We start from the raw sequence: 23,263 nt of genomic DNA, 5'->3' as shown, positions 1-23,263 counted from the left end.
CAGTATAACACATCTCCAAAGTTTTACAGTCTCCCCCTTGCTTGGCTCCTAGCTTTTCAGTCACCTCCAAACTCCACCCCCACCCAGCCTCTCCCTGCCCTCCTGCTTTGGGCTCTTGGCACCCACTTCTGTTTCCTGTCGCTGGTCCTTTCCTATTCCAGTCAGGCAGTGTAAGTGGAACCTCAGACTGTGACTTTCAGGGCTGGGCTGCTGCGGCCACTGAGCACTGAGGTTTTCTTTTGGATGGAGGAGTGTTTTCGGTTTGTTGTTTTTGTTTTTATCTAGCTATGTACCCAAGTCGGCCTCGGGTTTGCAGTCCTCTTGCCCCAGGCTCCCAAAGGTTGGCTGCAAGTGCTGCCTAAGGATCATTTATTCCCAGTCTGCACCTGCAGCATAGAGCAGAGCCTGGCTTTCTTCGTGGGAACCACTCCACAGAGCTAGGACGGGGTCTTGTCCCACCCTACCCTGACTCAAATTGCTAGGTTAAAAACTGCCTGGCAGTCTTGCGGCTGGGTGGGGGATCTCACATAAGAAATGAATGGCTGTGGGGGGCTGGAGAGATGGTTCAGCAGTTAAGAGTACTGGCTGCTCTTGCAGAGGACCCGGGTTCGATTCCCAGCACCCATGGTGACTAACAGCCGTCCATAACTCCAGTTCCAGAGGAATCCGATGCCCTCTTTTGACCTCCTCGGGCATTGCATGACATGGGTGTACATACATGCATGCAGGCAGTACACTCATACATGTAAAATGAAAAAAATCAAAAAAAATTTTAAGAAAGAAATGGGGCTGGAGAGATGGCCAGTGGTAGAGCACTGGCTGCTCTTGCAGAGGACCCAGGCTCATTTTCCAGCACCTACATGGAAGCTAGCAACCATCTGAAACTCCAGTTCCAGGCGATGTGATGCTTTCTTCTGATTTTGAAGGGCACTGCATGACACAGTTGCTCTTACACACATTCAGGAAATACACTCATACACATAAAATAAAATAAATTTTTTTTAAAAAAAGAAATGAATGGTTCTGGAAGTCAGATTGTAGGTGACTCCAGGTCAAAGGTCCACCCCAGCCGCAGAGCAGCTCTAATCCCACCACTGACAGCCATATTCTTTAAAAAGACAAAAAAAAATTTTTAAAAAAAAAAAAAAAAAAAAAAAAAAAAAAAAGACCTATACCTCTGGCCTCCACATGCATGTGCATGCACATCGTCAAACATATGTATATACACACATACATGCATGCGCACGCACGCATGCACACACACACACACAGAGGGAATGAATAGAGGCAGAGTCTCACCCTACCTGGGAGACCTGGTGCTGTGGCAGCCCAGGTGCTGAGATGAAGTCCTGTCCTGGCATTGGGAGCCCTGTAGGTATTTCTGCCCAGGGCTAGATCCTGACACTGGTGATGAGCCCCCAGTGCCCTTGTTCTTCCCATGCTACAGATACTTGCAAATCAGTGTGCAGACCCTTATCAGAATCATCACTTCTGCATCTTGTGATACCCACCCCCACCCTGTCCTTACCTATGCTCCCTAGACAAACTAGGACCTCTGAGGGAAACCTCAGCCCTGTCCATCCCTGTCTGATGTCCAGACCAGCCAGACCAGCCTCAGCAAGTTGGAGGGAGAACTGTGAACATATGTGGAATTCAGGTGTGCTGTGGTAAAGTGCTTCCCTGGCATGGGCAAATCCCTGGGTTTCATCCCCGGCATTGCGTAAGCCAGTGTGATGGTGCACATCTGTCATCTCAGCATTTGGGAGGTAGAGACGGGAGGATCAGAAGTTCAAGGTCGCGCTTGGCTGCAGAACATCCAAGGCCAGCTTGGACTACTTGAGACTCTCAAGAAAACCACACACCCAAAGGTTTTTTTAAAAAATTGTAGTAAGGATTTGGACATCCTCATGAAGCGACCTCACAGCCTCCTTAGGGGCTCACAGTGTCTGGGGGACTTCTCCGGACTCTGGAGAGCAGACCAGTTTAATTCTGGTCTGTTCTCCAGCAGATTAGCTTTTAAGGCCAGTGAAAGACACTTCTTTTTCCCAGTAACTTCAACCTTAGCAGCCAATCGATTAACTCATATCGATCAAGTCTTTCCATTTCAACAGAGAGGATCATGCAGGAATCCACAAGATGCTGTGAACGTGGCATCCAAACTGCGGGCTTGCCCAGCCGCAGGGCAACACCAGCCTTGCAGAACCTGAGCCCAAGACAGCCAGCGCCACCTAGTGGATGAACTGGGAAGAGCACGTGCACCTGCACTGAGCTCCCTTCAGAGGGAGGGAAGGCAGCCCAGGCCCTTCCCAGAGGTGCAGCTGGCGCCGGCAGGAGGCGCCTTGTAGATGGGAATTAAAGGAGGGGCATCCAGGGTCCTCGGGGAGAACTCGTGCCCCACCCTGTCCCTTCACTTTCCCAGGTATCTAATCCAGCAGACGTGACTTGACCCACCCCTTCCATCTTCCTTGAGTGATGCCTGGGGAAGCCGCTCCCTCACAGTACATTCCAGAAGAAATTCAAGTAGAATGTATGTTTTTCTTTAAAAGTCTGGTAAAGTTCATCAGTGATGACATCTGGACCTGAGCTTTTCCTTGTGGGAAGAATTTTAATTAATAATGACGTCTTCTAGGTGTGTTATATTTTCCATTTCTTATTATCCTATTGTTTTACCTTGTTTCCGTGTGGCCCTGGAGTTCTTTCCTCTTGAGTCAGTCTGGCAATTGGGAAATTTCCTACCTTGTCGAAGGTGTCTAATTTATTAGCAGGAAGTCAATAGGATTTTTCTGATCTTTTTAATGTAAAGTCAGGAGAAAGTTTACTGTCTTCACTTCTGATTTTAGGAGTTTGGATCTTTTCTTCCTGGTCTGCTTTGCTAAAGGTCTGTCAACTCTGTTCATGTTTTTAACAGTCTAGTTCTTGGTTTTGTTCATTTACTCTGGCTTTTATTTTCCGCTTAGTCTGTTCCTGTGTATGTCTATTTCTGTGTATGTGTCTGTGTATGGATGTATGCACATGTGTGCAGGTGCCCTTAGAGGCTAGAGGCATTAGATTTCCAGGATCTGAAGTTACAGGCAGTTGTGAGCTGCCTGACTTAGGTGCTGGGCACTGAACTTGGGTCCTCTGTAAAAGCAGTAAATTAAGTACTCTTAACTGCTGGGCCATCTCTCCAGCCCACTCCTTGCTTCTTAGGATAGAAAGTTGGATTATTGATTTATGACCTTTTCCTTTTCCAACACAGACATTTAAAGCAACTGTCCATTTCCCTCTAAACTGTTCCCATCTGACAGCTGTTGATATGCAGAGTAGTCAATTTCTATATAGCTGGTCATAACCTACCCCATGACTCACCCTTTCCATTCCAAGGCATGTATGCCACAAATCAGAGCACATGTTCCCAACACATCTGAATGGAAGTTCATGGTATTTGGGCCACTGGTAGGTCAGGGGTGGAGGCAGCCCAAATGCCCACCACCTCCAGATTACAGAGAAGAATGAGTGGCTGGTATACACTGGGACTTGATGCATCTTAACTTGCGCTAACAAGAAAGACATGTCAGACAGAGGTCAGCAGGAAACTCTCTGAAAGTCCAACATTATCCCTAGAGTCAGGACATAGGTCTGAGGCTATATGGGGGCCAGAGGGGTTAGCTGGCAAGAAGGACAGAGCCTTTTAGAGGGGAGGGAGTGTTCCACCCCAGACTGGGCTGCTGGTGAAGGCTGTACACAGTGTCATGGGGTGTGCACACTGCCAAAGCTTACTAGGCTGTTTACTTACCTCAAGGGTGCTCTGTTGCTTGTACCTGTGTTTCAGGGGATTCACAGCAGCAGGGGAGGCAGCACATGACGCTTTGCGTCAGTTACTTACGGGTCTGATAAAGGCATTAAAGGTGATGGGCATCTGCAGATGGGTCTACAGGAATGTTACAGGAAAGCAGTCACTGCTGGGGAGGGCATGTTTGGACAAATGGAAAGAAAGTTCCAGCTTTCAGATTTTTCCTTGGAGTTTTCAGCATAGGTATGCAAGTGTTTTATAAGCAAGGTAAAAACAGGAAGTGGTAAGGCAGAGTTCTGCTTCATTTCCTGTTGATATGATAAAATATCCTGACAAAGGCTGGACATGGTGGCGCCTGTCTTTAATCCCAGCACGCTGGAGGCAGAGGCGGGCGGATCTCTGTGAGATCAAGGCCAGCCTGGTTTACGTAGTGAGTTCCAGGCCAGCTGGGGCTACAGGGAGACGCTGTTTCAAAAAGACCCAATAGTAATAATAATAATAAAAGGTCAGTTTGTTCATTTTCCCTTCCTTTAATAATAATAATAATAATAATAATAATAACAACAACAACAACAACCGCTTAGGGTGTGCAAACTTGTAGCAGGAAAAGTCTAAAAAATAATAATAAGTAATAGAAACAACTGGGTCATATCAAATAAATTCTAAAGGCCCCTGGGAAATATGAAAGCACATGCTGCTAGAAACAAAGTTCCAAGAGAAGAGTGAACTTTTAGGAGACCGTCTTTGGATTGTCAAATGTTTTATCTCCCAGGGAAATTTGGAGGTTCTGGGTGAAATTTAAGTACTAAATGCTCAACTGGGGGTGTCAATTGGTAGAATGCCCTTCTAGCATGCATGGAGCCCTGGGTTTGATGCCTGGCACCATGTAAGCCCAGGTGATGGTGCACGCCTGTGATCTCAGCACTTGAGAGATGGAGGCAGGAGGATCAGAGTTCAAGGTCATCCTCAGCAGCACGGCAGCTTTAAGGCCGACCTATGTTAGAGACTCTGTCATAAAATAATAGTTCTTAAGGGCCCTTGCTGGAGAGCGAGGGGTGCAACAGACAGTCCTTGAGAGCCTCAGATGCAGGGTTGACTTGCTCCATCAGCACTGCCAGCCTCTCAGGAGTTTCAGGAAAAGCTTCTCACAGCAGAGGGTGGGGTCTTACCAGCTCCCGGAAAGGGATCACGCAGGGCCCAGCATGGACACAGTAGGTCAGATTCCATCAGTAAATGTCCCAGAAAGGGAAGCTCGGTGGGTGTGGGCTAGAGATCAGGGATAGATAAAATGCTAAGGCTCATGTGTACCCACCCCCTACACACAAACAGACATGGAAATAGGAGGTTATGTATTGAGAAGGGATCCAGAGACAGTGGGAGGGGATAGGACAGGGGAATGGGGGTTGGATATTTTTTTTTAATTACATTCAGGTATGAAATTGTCAAAGAATAAGTTAAAGAATAAATTTTAAAAAGAGAAAAAAGTGGTCAGAATTTGGAGTGGCCCATCAGCCATGTCTTCACAGGGTAGGAAGGCAGAAATGACATTACCACCCCTCTTTTACAGCTGCGAGGGTCCATTCATGAGGGTGGAGACCACAACCCTCCCCCTGACCAGGGAGTGGGGAAGTGTCTGAGTCTCACAGTTGGGAGACACGGCCAGCCCTCAAGACCACGGCCCCACAGAGCTAGGCTGAGCCGGGAGGCAGACTCCACCTGGCAGCAGCCTCCAGGAGAAGTGAGGAGATGGCCAGAGTCTCCAGGTGTCAGAGCCCCTGGCAGATGTGAGAACGAGGTAAGGCTGGGCAGGCCCACAGGCCAGGTCGTAGCGGAAAGACCATCCCCGAAGGCTGACAGAGGCACGAAGCGAGTGAGGCAGAACCCACTGGGGAAATCTACTTAGTGTGCATACGGCACGCTTACAGAGGGGTCAGGTGTCATCTGTGGGAGTGCGGGAATGGCTCGTTTGCTTTCTCCTTAAGTTTCTTGTTTCCAGTAAACACCACGGGTCACCTGAAAAATTAGAATGAAAAGTAAGTGTCATCAGGGAGCAGGCAACAGCAAAAGTGCACACAAGTGAGCAGGCTGCTGTTATGACGGTCATGTGGCCAGTGGACACAGCAGGTGACCGGTACTCCAGCCTCCTAGGGACACCCGTCACCACCTGGAGTTGAGGCTCCAATAAGAGGGGTCCAAACAAACCAGGAACACCAATGCAGAAACAAGTGACACTCAGCTGAGGCAGCAGGAAGTCATCACAAGGGGGAAAAACACACATTTGGACACATTGCAGAAACAGTAAGAAGGAAGTGACCATGTGCAGCCTCCCACCTGACCCTGGGCAGAGCTATAAAGGCCCCAGGCTCAGGAGGCTCTGCACCGCACACCTCCCTCTCCACCTGCTCCTCTGACCTACTCCATCCTCAACCAACCGCCAGAACCATGACCTGCGGTGGCTGTTCCGGAGGCTGTGGCTCCAGCTGCTGTGTGCCCGTGTGCTGCTGCAAGCCCGTGTGCTGCTGTGTGCCCGCCTGCTCCTGCTCCAGCTGTGGGGGTGCTAAGGGGGCCTGTGGCTCCTGTGGAGGCTGCAAGGGGGGCTGTGGCTCCTGTGGGGGCTGCAAGGGGGGTTGTGGCTCTTGTGGGAGCTGCAAGGGGGCCTGTGGCTCCTGTGGGGGCTGCAAGGGGGGATGTGGTTCCTGTGGGGGCTGCAAGGGGGGCTGTGGCTCCTGTGGGGGCTGCAAGGGGGGCTGTGCATCCTGTGGGGGCTGCAAGGGGGGCTGTGCCTCCTGTGGGGGCTGCAAGTCCAGCTGCTGTCAGTCCAGCTGCTGCAAACCGTGTTGCTGTCAGTCCAGCTGTTGCAAACCCTGCTGTTCTTCAGGCTGTGGGTCTTCCTGCTGTCAGTCCAGCTGTTGCAAACCCTGTTGCTGTCAGTCCAGCAGCTGCAAGCCCTGCTGTTCTTCAGACTGTGGGTCTTCCTGCTGTCAGTCCAGCTGCTGCAAGCCCTGTTGCTGTCAGTCCAGCTGCTGCAAGCCCTGCTGCTGTCAGTCCAGCTGTTGTGTCCCCGTGTGCTGCCAGTGCAAGATCTAAATCTCTAAACTCAGACCTTCAGGTCTCTTGATATTAGGTGGCAGCAATTTCTTTTTTAATATTTTATTATTTTTAGTTTATGTATATGAGCATATTGCCTGCATGTATATGAGTGCACCTGTGTTATGCAATGCCGCAGAGGTCAGAAGAGGGCTTTGGATTCCCCTGGAACTGGAGTTAAGGATGGTTTGTATCCACCATGTGGGTGCTGGGAACAGGTGCTCTTAGCCACTGAGCCATCTCTCCAGGCCCATGACAGCAATTTCTTGGTGTCCCTGAATCGGCTCCTCCTATAGTGCCTCCCTGAGGTGCAGGTCCCCACCTTCACCTCCCTTTCAAGCCTCCACCACCCTCCCAGGTGTAGCACTCCAGCTAGGCCTGTCTTCCGCTTCCCTCTGGAGACCTGGAAATGGCCCCATCTAGAAACCGGTGCGCATCTGATGGCCACAGTCGGTCACCATCCGCCTCGTCTCAGGACCCACAGCCGGTCAGTGTTTCTGTGTGACCTGGGCCCGTTCTCACCAGCCTCTCAACCTGCCGGACCCTGGGTCTCCCAGGCCACTTCCTCGTCCCCTGCGAGTCACTTCTATGAGCTGTTTCCTTTCTGTTACCTCCTGCTTCACCTGTTTGAATAAATAAAATAATAAGCCAATTTCTTTTGGGTATGTACGTTTCAGGGGTGCACAGATATATGTGAGTGTGCGCTGTGTGCACAAGAGCATGTGGAGGCCGCGGCCAGCCTTGGCAGCCATCCGTCCCTCATGATTGCTGTAAGTTAGTGTTGTCACCTTGACAAAGTTTGGAGTCACCCAAGAGACAAGCCTCCAGGCACACTTGAGAGAGATGATCTAGACTGAAGGTAGCCTATGAGAAGGTCTGTGAGGGAGCATCTTGATGTCTTGATTACCTTAATTAATGTGGGGCTATCAATCTTGATTGTGGATAGGACCAGTTTACGGGCAGGGGATTCTGAACTGTGTAAAATGGAGAGAGTGATCTGAGTACCAGCATTCCGTCACTGCCCTCTGCTTCCTGATTGTTACTGTGATGTGACCAGCTACCCTTGACCTGTTCTCCAGGATAGACTGCACTTTTTTTCTCTTTTTTTGAGGCAGTGTTTCACCGTTACCTCACCAAACCTGGAACTTGCTATGTAGACCAGGCTGGCCTTGATCTCACAGAGATCTGCCTGTCTCTCCTTCTGGGGCATTGGGATTAGAAGCATGTGCCACCACGCCTAGCAGACTGCACGCTTGACCTGTGAGCCAGAATAAGGGACCCTCTGTCCCTTAAGCTGCTTTTTGTCAGAGTATTTTATCATAGCAACAAGAAAAGGAACTAAGACAGCCATCTGCTTTGATTTTGGAGGCAGAGTCTCCTCTCAGTGGGACCTGGGGCTCTCTGATTAGGCCAGGCAGTTTGGCCATCGAATCCCAAGGGTCCTCCTGTCTCTACATAATGGAAAAGTGACCAATTACAAGTGGCTAGTAAAAACATGAAGAGCTCTTCAGTGTTATTTTAATATGAAGTAAATCACATGAACACAAAATGCCTTTATTGTCCAAAAGAGCTGAGACCTCACAGTCTTGTTGAAGAATGATCTGGGGGTTTGGGGCACAGTTTCTGACACACAGACTCCACTGTGGGTACATGTACTGCAGAGAGATGTTCACAAATATGGTGAGGCATCAGAGAGCTCCTAGCAGGACATCAGGGTATGTCACCAAAAGTGCTCAGCAGAGTGCTTATCTGTGATTAAAGTGGCTCACTGTCCAAGAAGCAGTGTAAATAAATCTCAAAGATTTACTAAGTGGGGGGCAGAACAAGACGTAGAGCACTGTGGATGTAAACAGACTAACTGGAAAGGTGGAGACAGGCAGATCCCTGGGTTTGCTGACCGAACAGCATAGCCTGATCAGTCAGCTCCTGACCAATGAGAGAAATCAAGGGAAACAGCATCTGAGAAACAATAGCTGAAGTTGTCCTCTGGCCAACCCACACATACATGCATGTACATTCACTTGCACACATGCACCTACATACACACACACACACACACACACACACACACACACACACACAAGAACAGTGAAATGGCCAAACTGACTCCATTTTATTCTGACATCTGCTTGCCCTATGTTTCTGCCTAGCAGCTCCCCCTGTAGCCAGTCAGCCAGAAAGGTCCCATGCAGTTTCAGGGGGTGCATTGTGTCTACCATACTGGGACTTACAACTAGCCAAGCAGAATGGCCTTTCCTACATACACCTGCCTCTCCAGAAAGCCCATTGTTTCTACAATTCTGAGAAACCTGTTTTTCCTAACCATAACTTAGAAACTTTTTGTTAACTGAAAACTTTGTTAAACTGACCTGCCCCTGGTCTGGGGTAACTATGGTGATGTGATGGAACTGTGGTTATGGGTTTTGCCCCTGGCATGACGTAACTGTGGTTTTAAGCATTACAAGCCCTGCTCTGCTTCTCCGGGTGGAGAGTTCCACCACTGGCTATTAAATAACTCTTAATTCAGCCATCACTATGTGGTATGCTTCTGAGCCTCCAACTTGTTACTACAATAGAAAATGCTTGGAATGTCTGAGACTTAAAAATTGGAACATTTGGGGCTGGAGAGATGGCTCTGTGGTTAATTTGCTGCTCTTGCTGGGCATGTTGGTGGGCACCTTTAACCCCAGCAGAGACAGGTGGATCTCTGTGAGTTCAAGGTCAGTCTGGTCTACATAGTGAGTTCCAGGCCAGCTGGGGCTACAGGAAGACCCTGCCTCAAAATGACAGAAAGAAAAACATTTGCTGTTCTTGCAGAGGACCCACGTTTGGTTCCCAACACTCACATGGTGGTTCACGACTACCTGTAACTTCAGTTCCATGGGCTCTGACACCCTCCTCTGGCCTCCACAGATACTACATGCATGTAGTACACATATGTACATGCAGACAAGACACTCATGCATATAAAAATACAAATTTTTAAATTGCAATAGGACCAAAAGACTCCCATCTAAGAGACCTGGCACATTTCTGGAAGAAGACAGAATAGAACTCTGAAAACTAAAAATCCCATCACAGTCACAAAACAACTGAAGGACCAGGCAGATGGGAAGGAAAATCCCAAGAAAGTACTCAGCCACAGCCTTGAGAGCCAAGGGCAGCGACCAAAAGGGCATTCCAGAAAGGCAGAGACAGCACAGGTCACTGCAGATAAGCCCACTCCCACGTGTGTGGCAGACACGCACCCGGAAAGCACCACGGCCGGCATGTGGCAGCCTTCCCTGTAGAGTCAAGGCGGAGAGATGGCTCAGCAGTTAGGAGCACGGGCTGCTCTTGCAGAGGCCCTGGGTTCAGTTCCAGCACCACATGGTGGCTAACAACCACATGCAACTCCAGGTTCAGGGATCTGATGCCCTTTTCTGGCCTCTCTGCAAGCATTGAACACATATGGTGGATTTACATATATGCAGGCAAAATACTCATACACATAAAAAACTTTTTTAAAAGTCAAAGTGGAGCCGGGCGTGGTGGCATATACCTTTAATCCCAGCAGTTGGGAGGCAGAGGCAGGTGGATCTTTGTGAGTTCGAGGCCAGCCTGGTCGACATAGTTCCAGGACAGCTGGGATTACAGGGAGACCCTGTCTCAAAAAGACAAAAAAAAAAAAGTCAAAGTGGAAACACCCCCAAATGTCTGTCACGTGTTGAATGGATCCACACAACGTGGAGCCTGCAGATAATGGAGCATCATGGAGCAACGAGAGCAAACGACGGGGATGAGCAGGGAAAACAGTACACTCGGCAAAAGAGACCTGTCGCCCAAGATCTCGCCTCAGCTGACTCTGTTTATATGAGACAGGAAGTCACTTGGTCTGAAGCAGAGGCAGAGGAACCAAAACGGGCTGTTTCCTTCATGGGTTTAAGACAATGACAAAGTTTGTTGCACAGCTCTGTGAATATAAAAAAACATTCAACTAAGGAATGAACTGTAGGATGTTCAAATTTGATCTCAATAAAGCTCTTCAAAAAAAAAGATGGACTGAGAAAACAGCTGTCAGTAAAGAGCTTGCTGCGGGACCTGAGTTCAAACCTCCAGAGCCCACATAAAAAGCTGGGTGTAGGCTGGGCGTGGTGGCGCACGCCTTTAATCCCAGCACTCGGGAGGCAGAGGCAGGCGGATCTCTGTGAGTTCAAGGCCAGTCTGGTCTACATAGTGAGTTCCAGGACAGCTGGGGCTACAGGAAGACCGTCTCAAAAAGACCAAAAAAAAAAAAAAAGTTGGGTGTGGTGGAACTTGCCTGTAACCACAGCACTAGAGGGGAAAGGGAGACCCTGCCTCAAAAAAAATACAGTGAAGGGGCTGGAGAGACGGCTCAGTGGTTAAGAGGACCTGGGTTCAGTTCCCAGCACCCACGTGGCAGCTAACTGTCTGTAATTCCAGTTCCAGGGGATCCGACGGCCTCTTCTGACTTCTTCAGGCATTGCATGACACGGGTGCACTTACATACATGCAGGCAGTACACTCATACACATAAAATAAAAAATATTTTTTTAAAAAGGAGTGGAGAAACCGACTTGAGCCAAGCAAGCAGCGTGTGTGCACTTGTGTCTCTGCTCTTCCCGTGAATGTGATGTGACCAGCTGTGTGAAGTTCCTTCCTTGACTTCCCCACAGTGGTGGACAGTAATCCATAATGAAAAGCTGAGATAAACCCTTTTTCCCCAAGTTGCCTGTTGTCAGGGTATTTTATCACAGCAACAGAATGAACCCAGAACGGGCAAGCACAGGGAGACTCTTCCACAGGGGTCACAAGCAAGAATCCACATTACCAGGCACATTGAATCAACACACACAGACCAGAGCAAACACAGAAAGGCATGTGACCTCCAGCTCACTGACCCCAGCAACACAAACCAGCAGCAGAGCAGTGCCTCAAACGTGCCTAGGGATCTAGAAGGCGAATAGCTGTTCCTGTGGAGGGCGCCCCAGCTGGAGCACCTTTCCACATCCTGTGGGGAGGTGCCCCCATCCAGAGTGTATGGAAGCGGGCAATGAAAACCACCGAACGGGATCACTCGGTGAAGGAGAAAAGCGGTTTACTGACACACTGCTGGGCTACCTCTCACAGAGAGAAATAGGAACTAACAGAAGTAGAATAGATTTCATAGGAAGTTAGAGGCTTGGGTGGCTTTCCAGGAGGCTCTGGTCTGGGGGGCAAGGATGAGGGAACTGTAATCTTCCTGATAAACAGGGAATTTTGCACCTGGTTTCTGCTGAAACCTGGTTTCTGCCAGGGGGATTTGCAAAACCCAGTTTCTGCAAGGGGGTTTGGGGATACTGGCTCCTGAGGAATGCTGTTCTGATTTTCTTCTTCCTGGTTGTGCAGCCTGTTGGCCTGACATTCTGGGAGGCTTGGCATCACTGCCGCCATTTTGAGGACCTAACAAGAGCATCTTTCCATTCCCTGAGGGGAGGCGTCCCCAGGCAGCACATCATCTATTTCTCTGGAAAGCTTCCGCCCACCTCTGAGCACAGGACCAGGAAGAAGGAAGCAGAGCCCCACAGGAAGGAGGAGCAGTTTGAAAACTGTAGGGTTCCTGGTGAGCAGGTGGGTGTGTCCACACGAACAGCTGACTGCATCAACAAACAAGGAACAACACGGACTTGCTTACAAGGGACCTGACATGGCAGGCAGGGCTGGGCAGGGTGAGAGCACCCTGACTTGAATAGGCGGCAAGAGAAGGCCGTGGCATGTAGAGTGCTATTTAAAGAAGTAGAGAGGGCTGTCATGGAAGGCGCGGGCTGGGGTGTGGCTCAGGGTACAGTGCTCACCTCCGGTGCATGAGGCACTGGGTCCCATCTCAAGCACCACAAACTAGAGGGTGTGTCCCGAGGGGTACTGTTCCGCCTAGGGGCGGGGCCTGCTGCGGAGAATTGGCTGCAGAGAGTTAGCGGAGGAGGGAGGAGAGTTGGCACCAGTGGCCAGGAAAAAATGGCCCTGGTGTCTCACCCTTGAGGACACAGAGGGAGCATTTTCCGACCTGGGGTGAGACTGTGGGCCCAAAAGGTGTGGGCAAAAGCTAATGGAGACTGTGGGTGGGGCACAGAAGCAATCTGGAATGGCACGCTGCTGAGCCACAGAGGTGGAACAGGGCTCCAGATGTTCCTTCACCTCCTGTAGGGTGCTCGGTGCTTGCCTTTGTAAGTTACTCTATTTCCCCTACCCAGGATATAAACTATGAAAAATTCAGATGAAGATGTGTTACATGGTTTGTCTAACAGCACCAGGAGCAGGGACCCTAAGAGAACTTGGGACAGAGGGAAAGGGCAACAAACTGGGTAACTCCTGAATGAGTCAAGCAAAGTAAGACAAGAATTCTGAAATTTACTTCTGAGAGAAAGGGAGGTTGGACATGGTAGCACACCCCTGTGACCCCTGTGCTCAGGAGGCTGAGGCACAAACATGATGAGTCTGAAGACAGCATGGGCTCCTATCTTAAAACACAGAGAGGCCTAGGAGTGTGGCACAATGTACAGCGCTCACCTAGCAAGCATGAAGCCCTGGGTCCATCCCTAGCAACACATAAACATGGTTGTGCATACCTGTAATCCCAGCCCTCAAGAGGTAGAGGCAGAAGGATCAGGAGTTCAAGGTCATCCTTAGCTCTACAGCAAGCTGGAGGCCAGCCTGGGATATGGTAGGACCTGTGGGTTTGAATGAGAAGTGTTCCCCATAGGCTCAAATATTGGACGAGATCAGTGGCACGTTCAGGGTGGTATGGCATAGACAGGCTCAAGTATTTGAACACTTGGTATATGGTCCCCAGGTGGTGGCGCTGTTTGCGCAGACTATGGACCCTTTACGAGGTGTGGCCTTGCTGGCAGAAGCACATCACTGGGGTGGGCTTTGAGAGTTCATACCCTTGGCCCACATCCAGTTTGCTCTCTGCTTCCTGTGTGTGTTTGAAGATGTGAGTTCTCCGATTCCTGTTCCAGTGCCTGCTGCCACGCCTCCCCGCCATTATGGGCTCTCCTTCTGGAACCATAATCCCAAATAAACTCTTCCCTCCGTAAGTTGCTGTGGTCATGGTGTCTTATCACAGCCACAGAAAAGAAACCAATACGGATCCTGCCAGAGAGAAGGAGAGACAGAGAGATTGAGCTAGGTTACATGTAAAGGAGCAGGTATGGATAGACAGACCACAAGAAGCTCCGCTCACCAGGTGAGACACTGACATGGAAGATGGAGTTTTATAGCAGCTCAGAGAGTCAGCTAAGGAGAAGCAAATGTTCAGGAGTGAGGAGAAGCAGGTAGACAAGGACACCCACAGCTTTCAGCAGACACTGAAGAAAGTCAGACACAGTGCACCCTCCAACCATTGGCCATCAGTGTGGAAAAACCCACCTACACTCGGGAAAATGTCACCCCACCACCACCACACACACTGTTAGACCCAGCACCTGACAGTGAGTTCCCCCAAATGACCCAGGACCGAGCAATTCCTGTCATGCACAGACTTTCCCAGCAAGTAAATAGTTTGGGAACAGGTCCATCTCCTCACATGGTGGGACAGTGTGCACCTGATACCAAAGTGTGCAGAGCTGAGCAGTGGGAGGGACAGGGACCACAGAGAAGTCTGATTTACAAGGCTGATCCTAAACTGTACATCAACAAAACTGGCCCCAAATGTATGAAACAAAAACGAGCAAATAAGACACAAGCCAGATGTGCTGCACACCTGCAATCCCAACCTTCAGGAGGCAGAGGCAAGAGGATTGTAAGTTTGGGGGCTGGAGAGATGGCTCAGCAGTTAAGAGCACTGGCTGCTCTTGCACAGGACCCAGGTTCAGTCCCCAGCACCCACATGGCAGTTAACACCTGTCAGTAACTCCAGTTCCAGGGGATCCAACACCTTCTTCTGACCTCCACAGGTATTGCATGACACAGGTGCACTTACATACATGTAGGCAATACACTCATACACATAGAATAAAACAATAATAAATAAATACTTTTTTTGAAACAGGTTCTTCCTGAAGCCCCATCTGGCCTGGAACTCACTATGTAGGTAGACCAGGCTGGCCTCGATCTCACAGAGATCCGCTTGCTTCTGCCTCCCAAGTGCCGGGACTACAGGTGTGCGCCACCACGCCCGGCTAAAAAAAATTTTTAAGAGGGGATTGTAAGTTTGAAGCAAGCCTTAGCTACATAGGGAGATTCTGCCTCAAGCCCCGCCCCAAATGTATAAAACAACAGTATATTGTGCACATTATGGTAACTTCAGCAATATAAGGGTTATACATACTTTAAAATCTCTCTATAAATTCACCATATTGAGTAAAGTGCCACTACTGTGTGAAAGCCATTCAGTGAGGTTCTTGCTCCCTGAGGACAAAGGAAAATGGTCATTAAATTAGGGACAAAAAGGGCCTCCTTTAACCTGATAAAATGTCCAATATGCCATTTCACTTCCTGCTGAATGTTAGACATGTTACCTGCAAAATCAGGAGGAAGGCAAGGCTGACTGCCGGGCCACGGAACACTGTCTGGGTTGGCACAGTAAACCACAAAGAAAACTTACAAAGAAATTCTTTCAAAATTCAGTTTAAAAATCAGTGTTGGGGACTGAAGAGACAGCTCAGTGGTTAAGAACACTGGTTGTTCTTGCAGAAGACCCAGGTTCGAATCCCAGCACCCACATGACAGCTAACAACTGTCCTAACTCCAGTTCCGAGGGATCTGACAGCCTCTTCTGACCTCTGCGGGCATTGTACTACATGGGTGCACATACCTACATGCAGGCAATACATACATACACATAAAATTTAAAAATAATAATAAAATAATAAAAAATCAGTGTCAACAGAAAACCAAAGGGACGCTACAGATAGATTATTGGATTTAAAAACAGAATCTGAGGTTTCAGAGATAGCTCAGTTGGTAAAGTGCTGCCTTACAAGCATAAGGATCTGAGTTTGAGCCCCAGAATCCATGTAAAAAGCTGATCATTGTGGTGCCCACTTGTAAGCCCTGCACTGGGGGATAGAGACAGGTAGATCCCTAGGGCTCACTTGGCACCAACCTCAGCCAATAGGAGAGTCCCAGATCTGTAAGAGACCCCATCTCAAAAAGCAAGGTGGATGGAAAGACATCTAATCCCAGCACTCTGGAGGCAGAAACAGGTAAGTCTCTGTGAGTCTGAGGTCAACCTTGTCTGTATAGCCAGTTTCAGGCCAGCCAGGGCTACATAGTGAGTCCCTGTCTCAAAAAAAAAAATTAGAAGCTGGGCGTGGTGGCGCACACCTTTAATCCCAGCACTTGGGAGGCAGAGGCAGGTGGATCTCTGTGAGTTCAAGGCCAGTCTGGTCTACATAGTGAGTTCCAGGACAGCTGGGGCTGCAGGGAGACCTTGTCTCAAAAAGACCAAAAAAAAAAAAATTAGAAATAAGGATCTGGAGAGATGGCTCAGCAGGTAAGAGCCCTGTCTTCTCTTGCAGAGGACCTGTGTTTGGTTCCCAACACCCACATGGCAGCTAACAACTGTTCGTAACTCCAGTTCCAGGGGATTCAACACCCTCTTCCAAACTCTGCAGGCATTGCACGGACATGGGTGCACTTGCATACATGAAGGCAATATACTCTTACACATAAAATAAAAATAAATAGGGGTTGGGGATTTAGCTCAGTGGTAGAGTGCTTGCCTAGCAAGTGTAAGGCCCTGGGTTTGGTCCTCAGCTCCAGAAAGGAAAACAAAAATTTTTTAAATAAATCACACCACATCCACATCCACCCCCCCCACACACACTCACACACACACACTCACACACACAGTGGATTGCTCTTGAAAAAAAACACTCAAGGTTGTTCCTCCCACATATACCTCCCAAACACACATGCACACACACACAAACATATGTACACATGTGTATACACAAACACACAATGCTTATACACATACATATATACACAAATACACTTACAGATACCAAAAGAGATATTAATTCAGAAAAAAGATGACTGTATTTTACTACATTCAAATGCTAATATTTGGGGCACTTGAAGCCACTGTAAAGAAGGGAAAAGAAAAACCACACTCTGGACAACGCCATGACCAACATGTGCCATTGATTATGATTCAAAGAACTTTAGAAATCAAGAAAAAATTAGTTGTTGGGGCTGGAGAGAAGGCTCAGCAGTTAAGAGCACTGACTGCTCTTGTAGAGGACCCGGGTTTGATTCCCAGCACCACATGGTGGTTACTAACCGTCCTTAACTCCAGTTCCAGGGGATCCGACACCCTCTTCTGACCTCCATGGCATTGCATGATACAGGTGCACTCACATACAGGCAGCAATACACTCATACACATAAAATAAAAAATAATTTTAAAAAATCTTTTTTTGGTCTTTTTGAGACAGGGTCTCCCTGTAGCCCCAGCTGGCCTGGAACTCACTGTGTAGACTAGACAAGGCCTCGAACTCACAGAGATCTGCCTGCCTCTGCCTCCCAAGTGCTGGGACTACAGGTGTGCGCCACCACGCCCAGCTAAAATATTTTTTTGAAAAAGAAAAAATTAGTTGGGCCAATGAGGCATGATGATATACAGCTGTCACCCCAGCATCTGAGATGTGGAGGCAGGAGGATCAGGAGTTCAAAACCAGCCTCGGCTACACAGTGAGTTCACAGCCAGCCAGGGCTATGTGATACCCTGTCTCAAACCCCTCTCCACCCAAATTAGCCCAATTTTGGAAGTGGCCAGAGGATGTGAAAGGAAAACCCACACAAAGATGATCCTAAAGACAGCCAAACACGTGCAGCAACCTGAAATGCAGAAACAATCCAGAAGATGATCTTTACACCTAGGAAGGCACAGCGAAGTGTTTAAGATGATGTTAAGCTGGGAACTGAAGATCTGGCTCAGCATTTAAGAGCTCCTACTGCTCTTACAGAGAACCCAAGCTCAGGACCCAGCACCCACATCAGGCAGCTCACAGCCCAAGTTCAGTTCCTAGCACCCATATCAGGCAGTTTATAGTCACCTATAACTCCAACTCCAGGGAATCAGGCACCCTCTCTGGCCCTTCTCGGACAACTGCTCTCATGTACACATGCCCACACAAATATACGTATAATTTTTAAAATAATACAAATAAATCTTTCCTTAAAAAATGACAGTAACAATGTAGATGAGGAGGCATGCAGGTGGTTCTGACCAGAAAGTTATAGCTGACTCAAAATAACAACAGAAATGAGATCAAATGTCCCTCATCAGGTAAAGGACAAAGTCCAGAGTCATATCCAGTGCCTACAAAAGCCACTCTCAGGCCGCCGGATGCAGGCGGATCTGTGAGTTCAAGGTCGGCCTGGTCTACATAGTGAGTTCCAGGCCAACTGGGGCTACAGGGAGACCCTGTCTCAAAAGAAAAAAAAAAAAAAAAAAAAAAAAAGAGGAGGAAGGGAGGGAGGGAGGGCGGGCACTTTCACTGACAACAGTTGTTTCAAGGGAAGCTTCCAGAAAGAAAGCTCTAGTATGACACCAGTCAAATAAAGAACACACATATTTAGCAGGATCATGAGTTCCTGTCTGGGAGAGATTGGCTCCAGATTCAAAGACTTATTAAACTGAGGCAAAGCCCACGGGGAGAGATATATGAAGGGGGCTTCATCTGCTTTGGTAAATTTTCCACAAGTTGACGTTGTTTATATGGCATTTTTTGTTTGTTTGTTTGTTTGTTTCTGTCCTTTTGACACATGGTCTCCCTGTAGTCCCAGCTGTCTGGAACTCACTATAGACCAAGCTGGCCTTGAACTCACAGAGATACACCTGCCTCTGCCTCCCTAGTGCTAGGATTAAAGGCAGGTGCATGCCACCACGCCCAGCTAAAACAGATGAGTTTTTAATCAAATATAAAGGGCTAGGAAGATGGCGGTTGCCGCATGTGCTGGATAGCTTTAGTATCAACTTGACACACCTGGGTTGATGGAGCCTCAACTGGGGAATTTCCTCCATAGGACTGGCCTATGGCCATGTCTGTGGGGCATCTTCTTGATTGTTGAGTGATGTGGGAGGGCCCAGCCCACTGTGGGCGGTGCCACCCCTGGGCAGGTGGGCCTGTGTTGTATAAGAAAGCAGGCTGGGCAGGGCCCAGGGAGCAAGCCTGTGCTCCAGCTCCTGCCTCCCGGTTCCTGCCCTGAGTTCCTACCTTGGGCTCCCTGATGAACTGTGACCAGGAGATGTAAGACAAATAAACCCTTTCCTCCCCAAGTTGGTAGTGGTCAGAGTGCTTTGTCACAGCAATGGAGAAACAAACTAGGACACTGTACAAGCATGAGGGCTTCAGTTCAGATCCCCAGAACCCACATACGGGCAGTGTGAGCAGGCCAGCCCGCCTATCATCCCAACATGCCTCAGACAGAGACAGGGAATTCCTGGAGCCTTGCAAGCCAGACTAGTGTAAACAGCAAGCTCTGGGTTCAGCAAGACAGTGCTGCAATAGACAAGGCAGACAGCAACTGAAAAAGACTCCCAGTGGTAACCTCTAGTCTGCACAAGCACACACACTGTACGTGCACCTGCACACATGTGAACTCACACACATACCTGCAAAAATTTTAGTCAAATGTCAGTCTGCCGTTAATAGGAATGAGTTGGGTCACTGGTGGACTCAGGGTCCTCCCTCCACTGAACGCAAACTGAGCAACAGAGTTGGACTCACCAGCCAACAAAAAGCAGCCAAAGGCCAATGGATGGTCCACGAGGGGGTGATGGCTACAGGAAAACAAGAGTGGCCCTAAAAGTATGACAACAGGAACCAGGAAGTCAACATGTGCAGCCTCCCACCTGACCCTGGACAGGACTATAAAGGCCCCGGGCTCAGGAGACTCCACACCGCACACCTCCCTCTCCACCTGCTCCTCTGACCTACTCCATCCTCAACCAACCGCCAGAACCATGACCTGCGGTGGCTGTTCCGGAGGCTGTGGCTCCAGCTGCTGTGTGCCCGTGTGCTGCTGCAAGCCCGTGTGCTGCTGTGTGCCCGCCTGCTCCTGCTCCGGCTGTGGGGGCTCTAAGGGGGGCTGTGGTTCCTGTGGGGGCTGCAAGGGGGGCTGTGGATCCTGTGGGGGCTGCAAATCCAGCTGCTGTCAGTCCAGCTGTTGTAAACCCTGCTGTTCTTCAGGCTGTGGGTCTTCCTGCTGTCAGTCCAGTTGTTGCAAACCCTGTTGCTGTCAGTCCAGCTGCTGCAAACCCAGCTGCTGTCAGTCCAGCTGCTGCAAACCCAGCTGCTGTCAGTCCAGCTGTTGTAAACCCTGCTGTTCTTCAGGCTGTGGGTCTTCCTGCTGTCAGTCCAGTTGTTGCAAACCCTGTTGCTGTCAGTCCAGCTGTTGCAATCCCTGCTGTTCTTCAGGCTGTGGGTCTTCCTGCTGTCAGTCCAGTTGTTGCAAACCCTGTTGCTGTCAGTCCAGCTGCTGCAAACCCAGCTGCTGTCAGTCCAGCTGCTGCAAACCCTGCTGCTGTCAGTCCAGCTGCTGCAAACCCAGCTGCTGTCAGTCCAGCTGCTGTAAGCCCTGTTGCTGTCAGTCTAGCTGCTGTGCCCCTGTGTGCTGCCAGTGCAAGATCTGACTTTTAGATTTGTGGAGTTGCTACCAGATCAGCATTATCCCGTTCAGGAGTCAGGCGTTCTAGCCCAGGCTTTGCCCCTCTCCCAGTAACCCTGAAGCTGGTCCTGTGTCAATTCCCTTACCCACACCCTCCTCCCTTCCCAAGCTTCCTGCCAGTCCAGCTGCTGCAAGGGTGGCTTGTCTTCTACAGGGCCACAAGGCCGGCTCCTGCAAGCCCGGCAGCTACGGGCCTTGGACTGGAGAAGGATGACCCCCAGGGCTCCCCTGCCACCTCTTACTTCTGCAGATCTGTCCTGGTCATTTCTGCAGATGCCAGGCCCAACCTCTCCCATGGGGCTGCAGTCACCAGGAGCTCAGATCTCTGTCCTTTAAACATGAAATAAAGCTACTAACCCCAGCACCTGTGTGTTGTATTGGTCTCTTCACTGTCCTCTGATGGGGGAGGACGCACTGGGCTAGAACCTGTGGACACACTGCTTTCCCAGGTAGTCAGCAGGCCATGGATAGAGTGTTCGATATAGCACGTCTTCACCACGCACTGTGGCTGACAGGCAGGAGCACCACTGACAGCCACCCACTCTGCATCTGGGGAAGGGCAGAGAGAGAATTGGGGCACATGATGGTCTGGATCACTGACCATCATAGCTCAGGTTTCTATCACAAAATACCAGACCCAGCAGCTTACCAACAACAGAAGTGTTTCTTCTCAGATCTGGAGAATCAGTACTCTAAGGCCTCCGTTTGGGACCTCTTGTTATTTCTTTTTGTGTGTGTGTGTTATGTGTGCTTATGTGTGTACATGTATATGTGGGGTACACATGCAGGTGTGTGTGTATGAAGAGGCCAGATGTCAACGGTGGGTGTCCTTCTCCAAATTAATTTGATGATTTTTTTTTGTCTTTTTTAGACAGGGTCTCCCTGTGGCCCCAGCTGTCCTAGAACTCACTATGTAGACCAGGCTGACCTTGAACTCACAGAGCTCTGCCTGCCTCTGCCTCCTGAGTGCTGGGATTAAAGGCGTGCACCGCCCCGCCCAGCTATGATTTTATTTTTAATTACAGGTATATGTGGGAGGGGGTGAGTTGTGCACATGGGTGCAATACCAGCAGAGTCCAGAAGAGGGCATTGCATCACTCAAAGCCGGAGTTACAGGTAGCTATGAGTTCCTTGGTGTGGGTACTGGGAACTGAACTTGGATCCTCTGCAACAGCAGCAAGTGATTTTAACCTCTGTAGCTCAAAGCAGACTTGAAACAGAGACAAGGAACAGCAAAATGTTTTATGACAGGGACCACAGGCATTGATGTGTCACCAACCATCACACAGACAGAACCCACCTTCACAGAAGCTTCTGAGAGATGCATCAGAGATTACATGAGCTCAAAGCAGACTTGAAGAAGAGAGACAGGAAGAGAAAGTGTTCATGATGGGCCGCAGAACAAGCCGTGCTTCTTCTAATTCCGTAACCGCCAGCTTTGTGCTGGGGAGAGCTCAGTGGTAGACCTTTGCTTAAGAGCTCAGACCCTGAGTTCTATCTCCAGCACAAGTAGGGGAAATCAATCAATAACCCAGTTTTGTTATTGGTGAAACATCAATATACATGGGGTAGCCAGGCACCTCTAATCCCAGCACTCAGGACGCAGAGGCAGGAGGATCTCTATGAGTGTGAGGAAAGCCTGATACACATAGCCAGTTCTAGGCCAGGCCAGCTGCATAATGAGACCCTGTCTTGAAATGGGGTCCAAGAGGAATGATGCCTGCCAGTCGCTCAACACTGAGAAGGGTTGTCATTAGAAGCCGTCTTTCCTGGGACACCTCTCCACAGCAGGATGGTGTCTCCGTGCCCCTATTTGTCTCAGTCTTGAGAATCCTGTGAGCTACAAAGGCTTACTGTGTTCTGGTTTTGATTTTGTTTATTTCTCTCCAGTGATCCATAATCCTGTGACTTCGCACAACAAGAGGCACAAAGGAGAAGTTGAGAGGTGGTTTATTAGTACAAGAAGCCTGGTTCAATTATCTCTATTTATTTAATTTTTTTTTGGGTCTTTTTGAGACAGGGTCTCCCTGTAGCCCCAGCTGTCCTGGCACTCTCTATGCAGACCAGCCTGGCCTTGAACTCACAGAGATCTGCCTGCCTCTGCCTCCCAAATGCTGGGATAAAAGGCATGTGCTACTGCACCCAGCTTGATTTTATTATCTTTTAAGGGGGCAAACTGTTTTCAAGATATGAAGGCTTAAAAAGAAAAAAAAAACCTTTCAAGCTCAATAGTGGGGATCACACCGAACAGTCCACAGGGCTCTCTCTTTGACTCTGCAGCACATTTCCAAAGCACTGTTCATGGTGGGTCCCTTCCTGGATTGCAATTACTGAGGGTGTGAAAAAAGGGTGATTGAATAATCAGAGATGGTGAGATCAGCCAGGGAGGAAAGGGCGTGCCCATTCCCTCCCTCAGGAGTATAAATGGGGCTGGCAGAGACTTGGGTAGCACCATTGGTGAAGGACAGCTTCCAGAAAGGAGTTTTCTTCTGGAACCCGCCTTGAGAGAGAACACCTTGACAGACATAACTGTGCTGTGGTGTTCTTGGTCACACATCTGTGGAGTTTCTGAAGCCCAGTGGGCATTACTGCCAGAGACAGAGCGACCTCTGTGCAGATGAGGGGCCTGTAGGTGTCCATCGCTGCTCCACAGGAACTCATAGAGTGGACAACCCGGACACAGACCGGCTGAATTGAAACCTGCAGAGTGTTTGCAAGAGCTCAGACCCGGGCAGGGCAAGGCTC

The 23,263-nt window shown here is 49.3% G+C and overlaps 1 protein-coding gene and 1 long non-coding RNA gene across 2 annotated transcripts; both read left to right on the top strand.

Moving 5' to 3' along the window:
* Window positions 1–1,217: 1,217 nt before the first annotated feature.
* On the top strand, window positions 1,218–13,926 carry LOC103751104. The gene is made up of 4 exons (XR_003847204.1): window positions 1,218–2,527; window positions 5,340–5,567; window positions 12,248–12,469; window positions 13,689–13,926. It is a non-coding gene; the product is annotated as an uncharacterized LOC103751104 (long non-coding RNA).
* Window positions 13,927–19,177: 5,251 nt separating this feature from the next.
* Window positions 19,178–20,800, top strand: LOC103751117 (keratin-associated protein 5-4-like). Its single transcript, XM_008854458.3, has one exon. The coding sequence runs from the start codon at window positions 19,662–19,664 to the stop codon at window positions 20,481–20,483; it is 822 nt and encodes a 273-aa protein (XP_008852680.3). The 5' UTR covers window positions 19,178–19,661; the 3' UTR covers window positions 20,484–20,800.
* The last annotated feature ends 2,463 nt before the right edge of the window (window positions 20,801–23,263 follow it).

This window comes from Nannospalax galili, unplaced genomic scaffold (genome assembly GCF_000622305.1).
Source record: "Nannospalax galili isolate Female #2095 unplaced genomic scaffold, S.galili_v1.0 scaffold507, whole genome shotgun sequence".
NCBI lineage: Eukaryota > Metazoa > Chordata > Mammalia > Rodentia > Spalacidae > Nannospalax > Nannospalax galili.
Note: the sequence above shows the minus strand (reverse complement) of the source record. Positions and strands in the feature narration are given on the sequence as shown.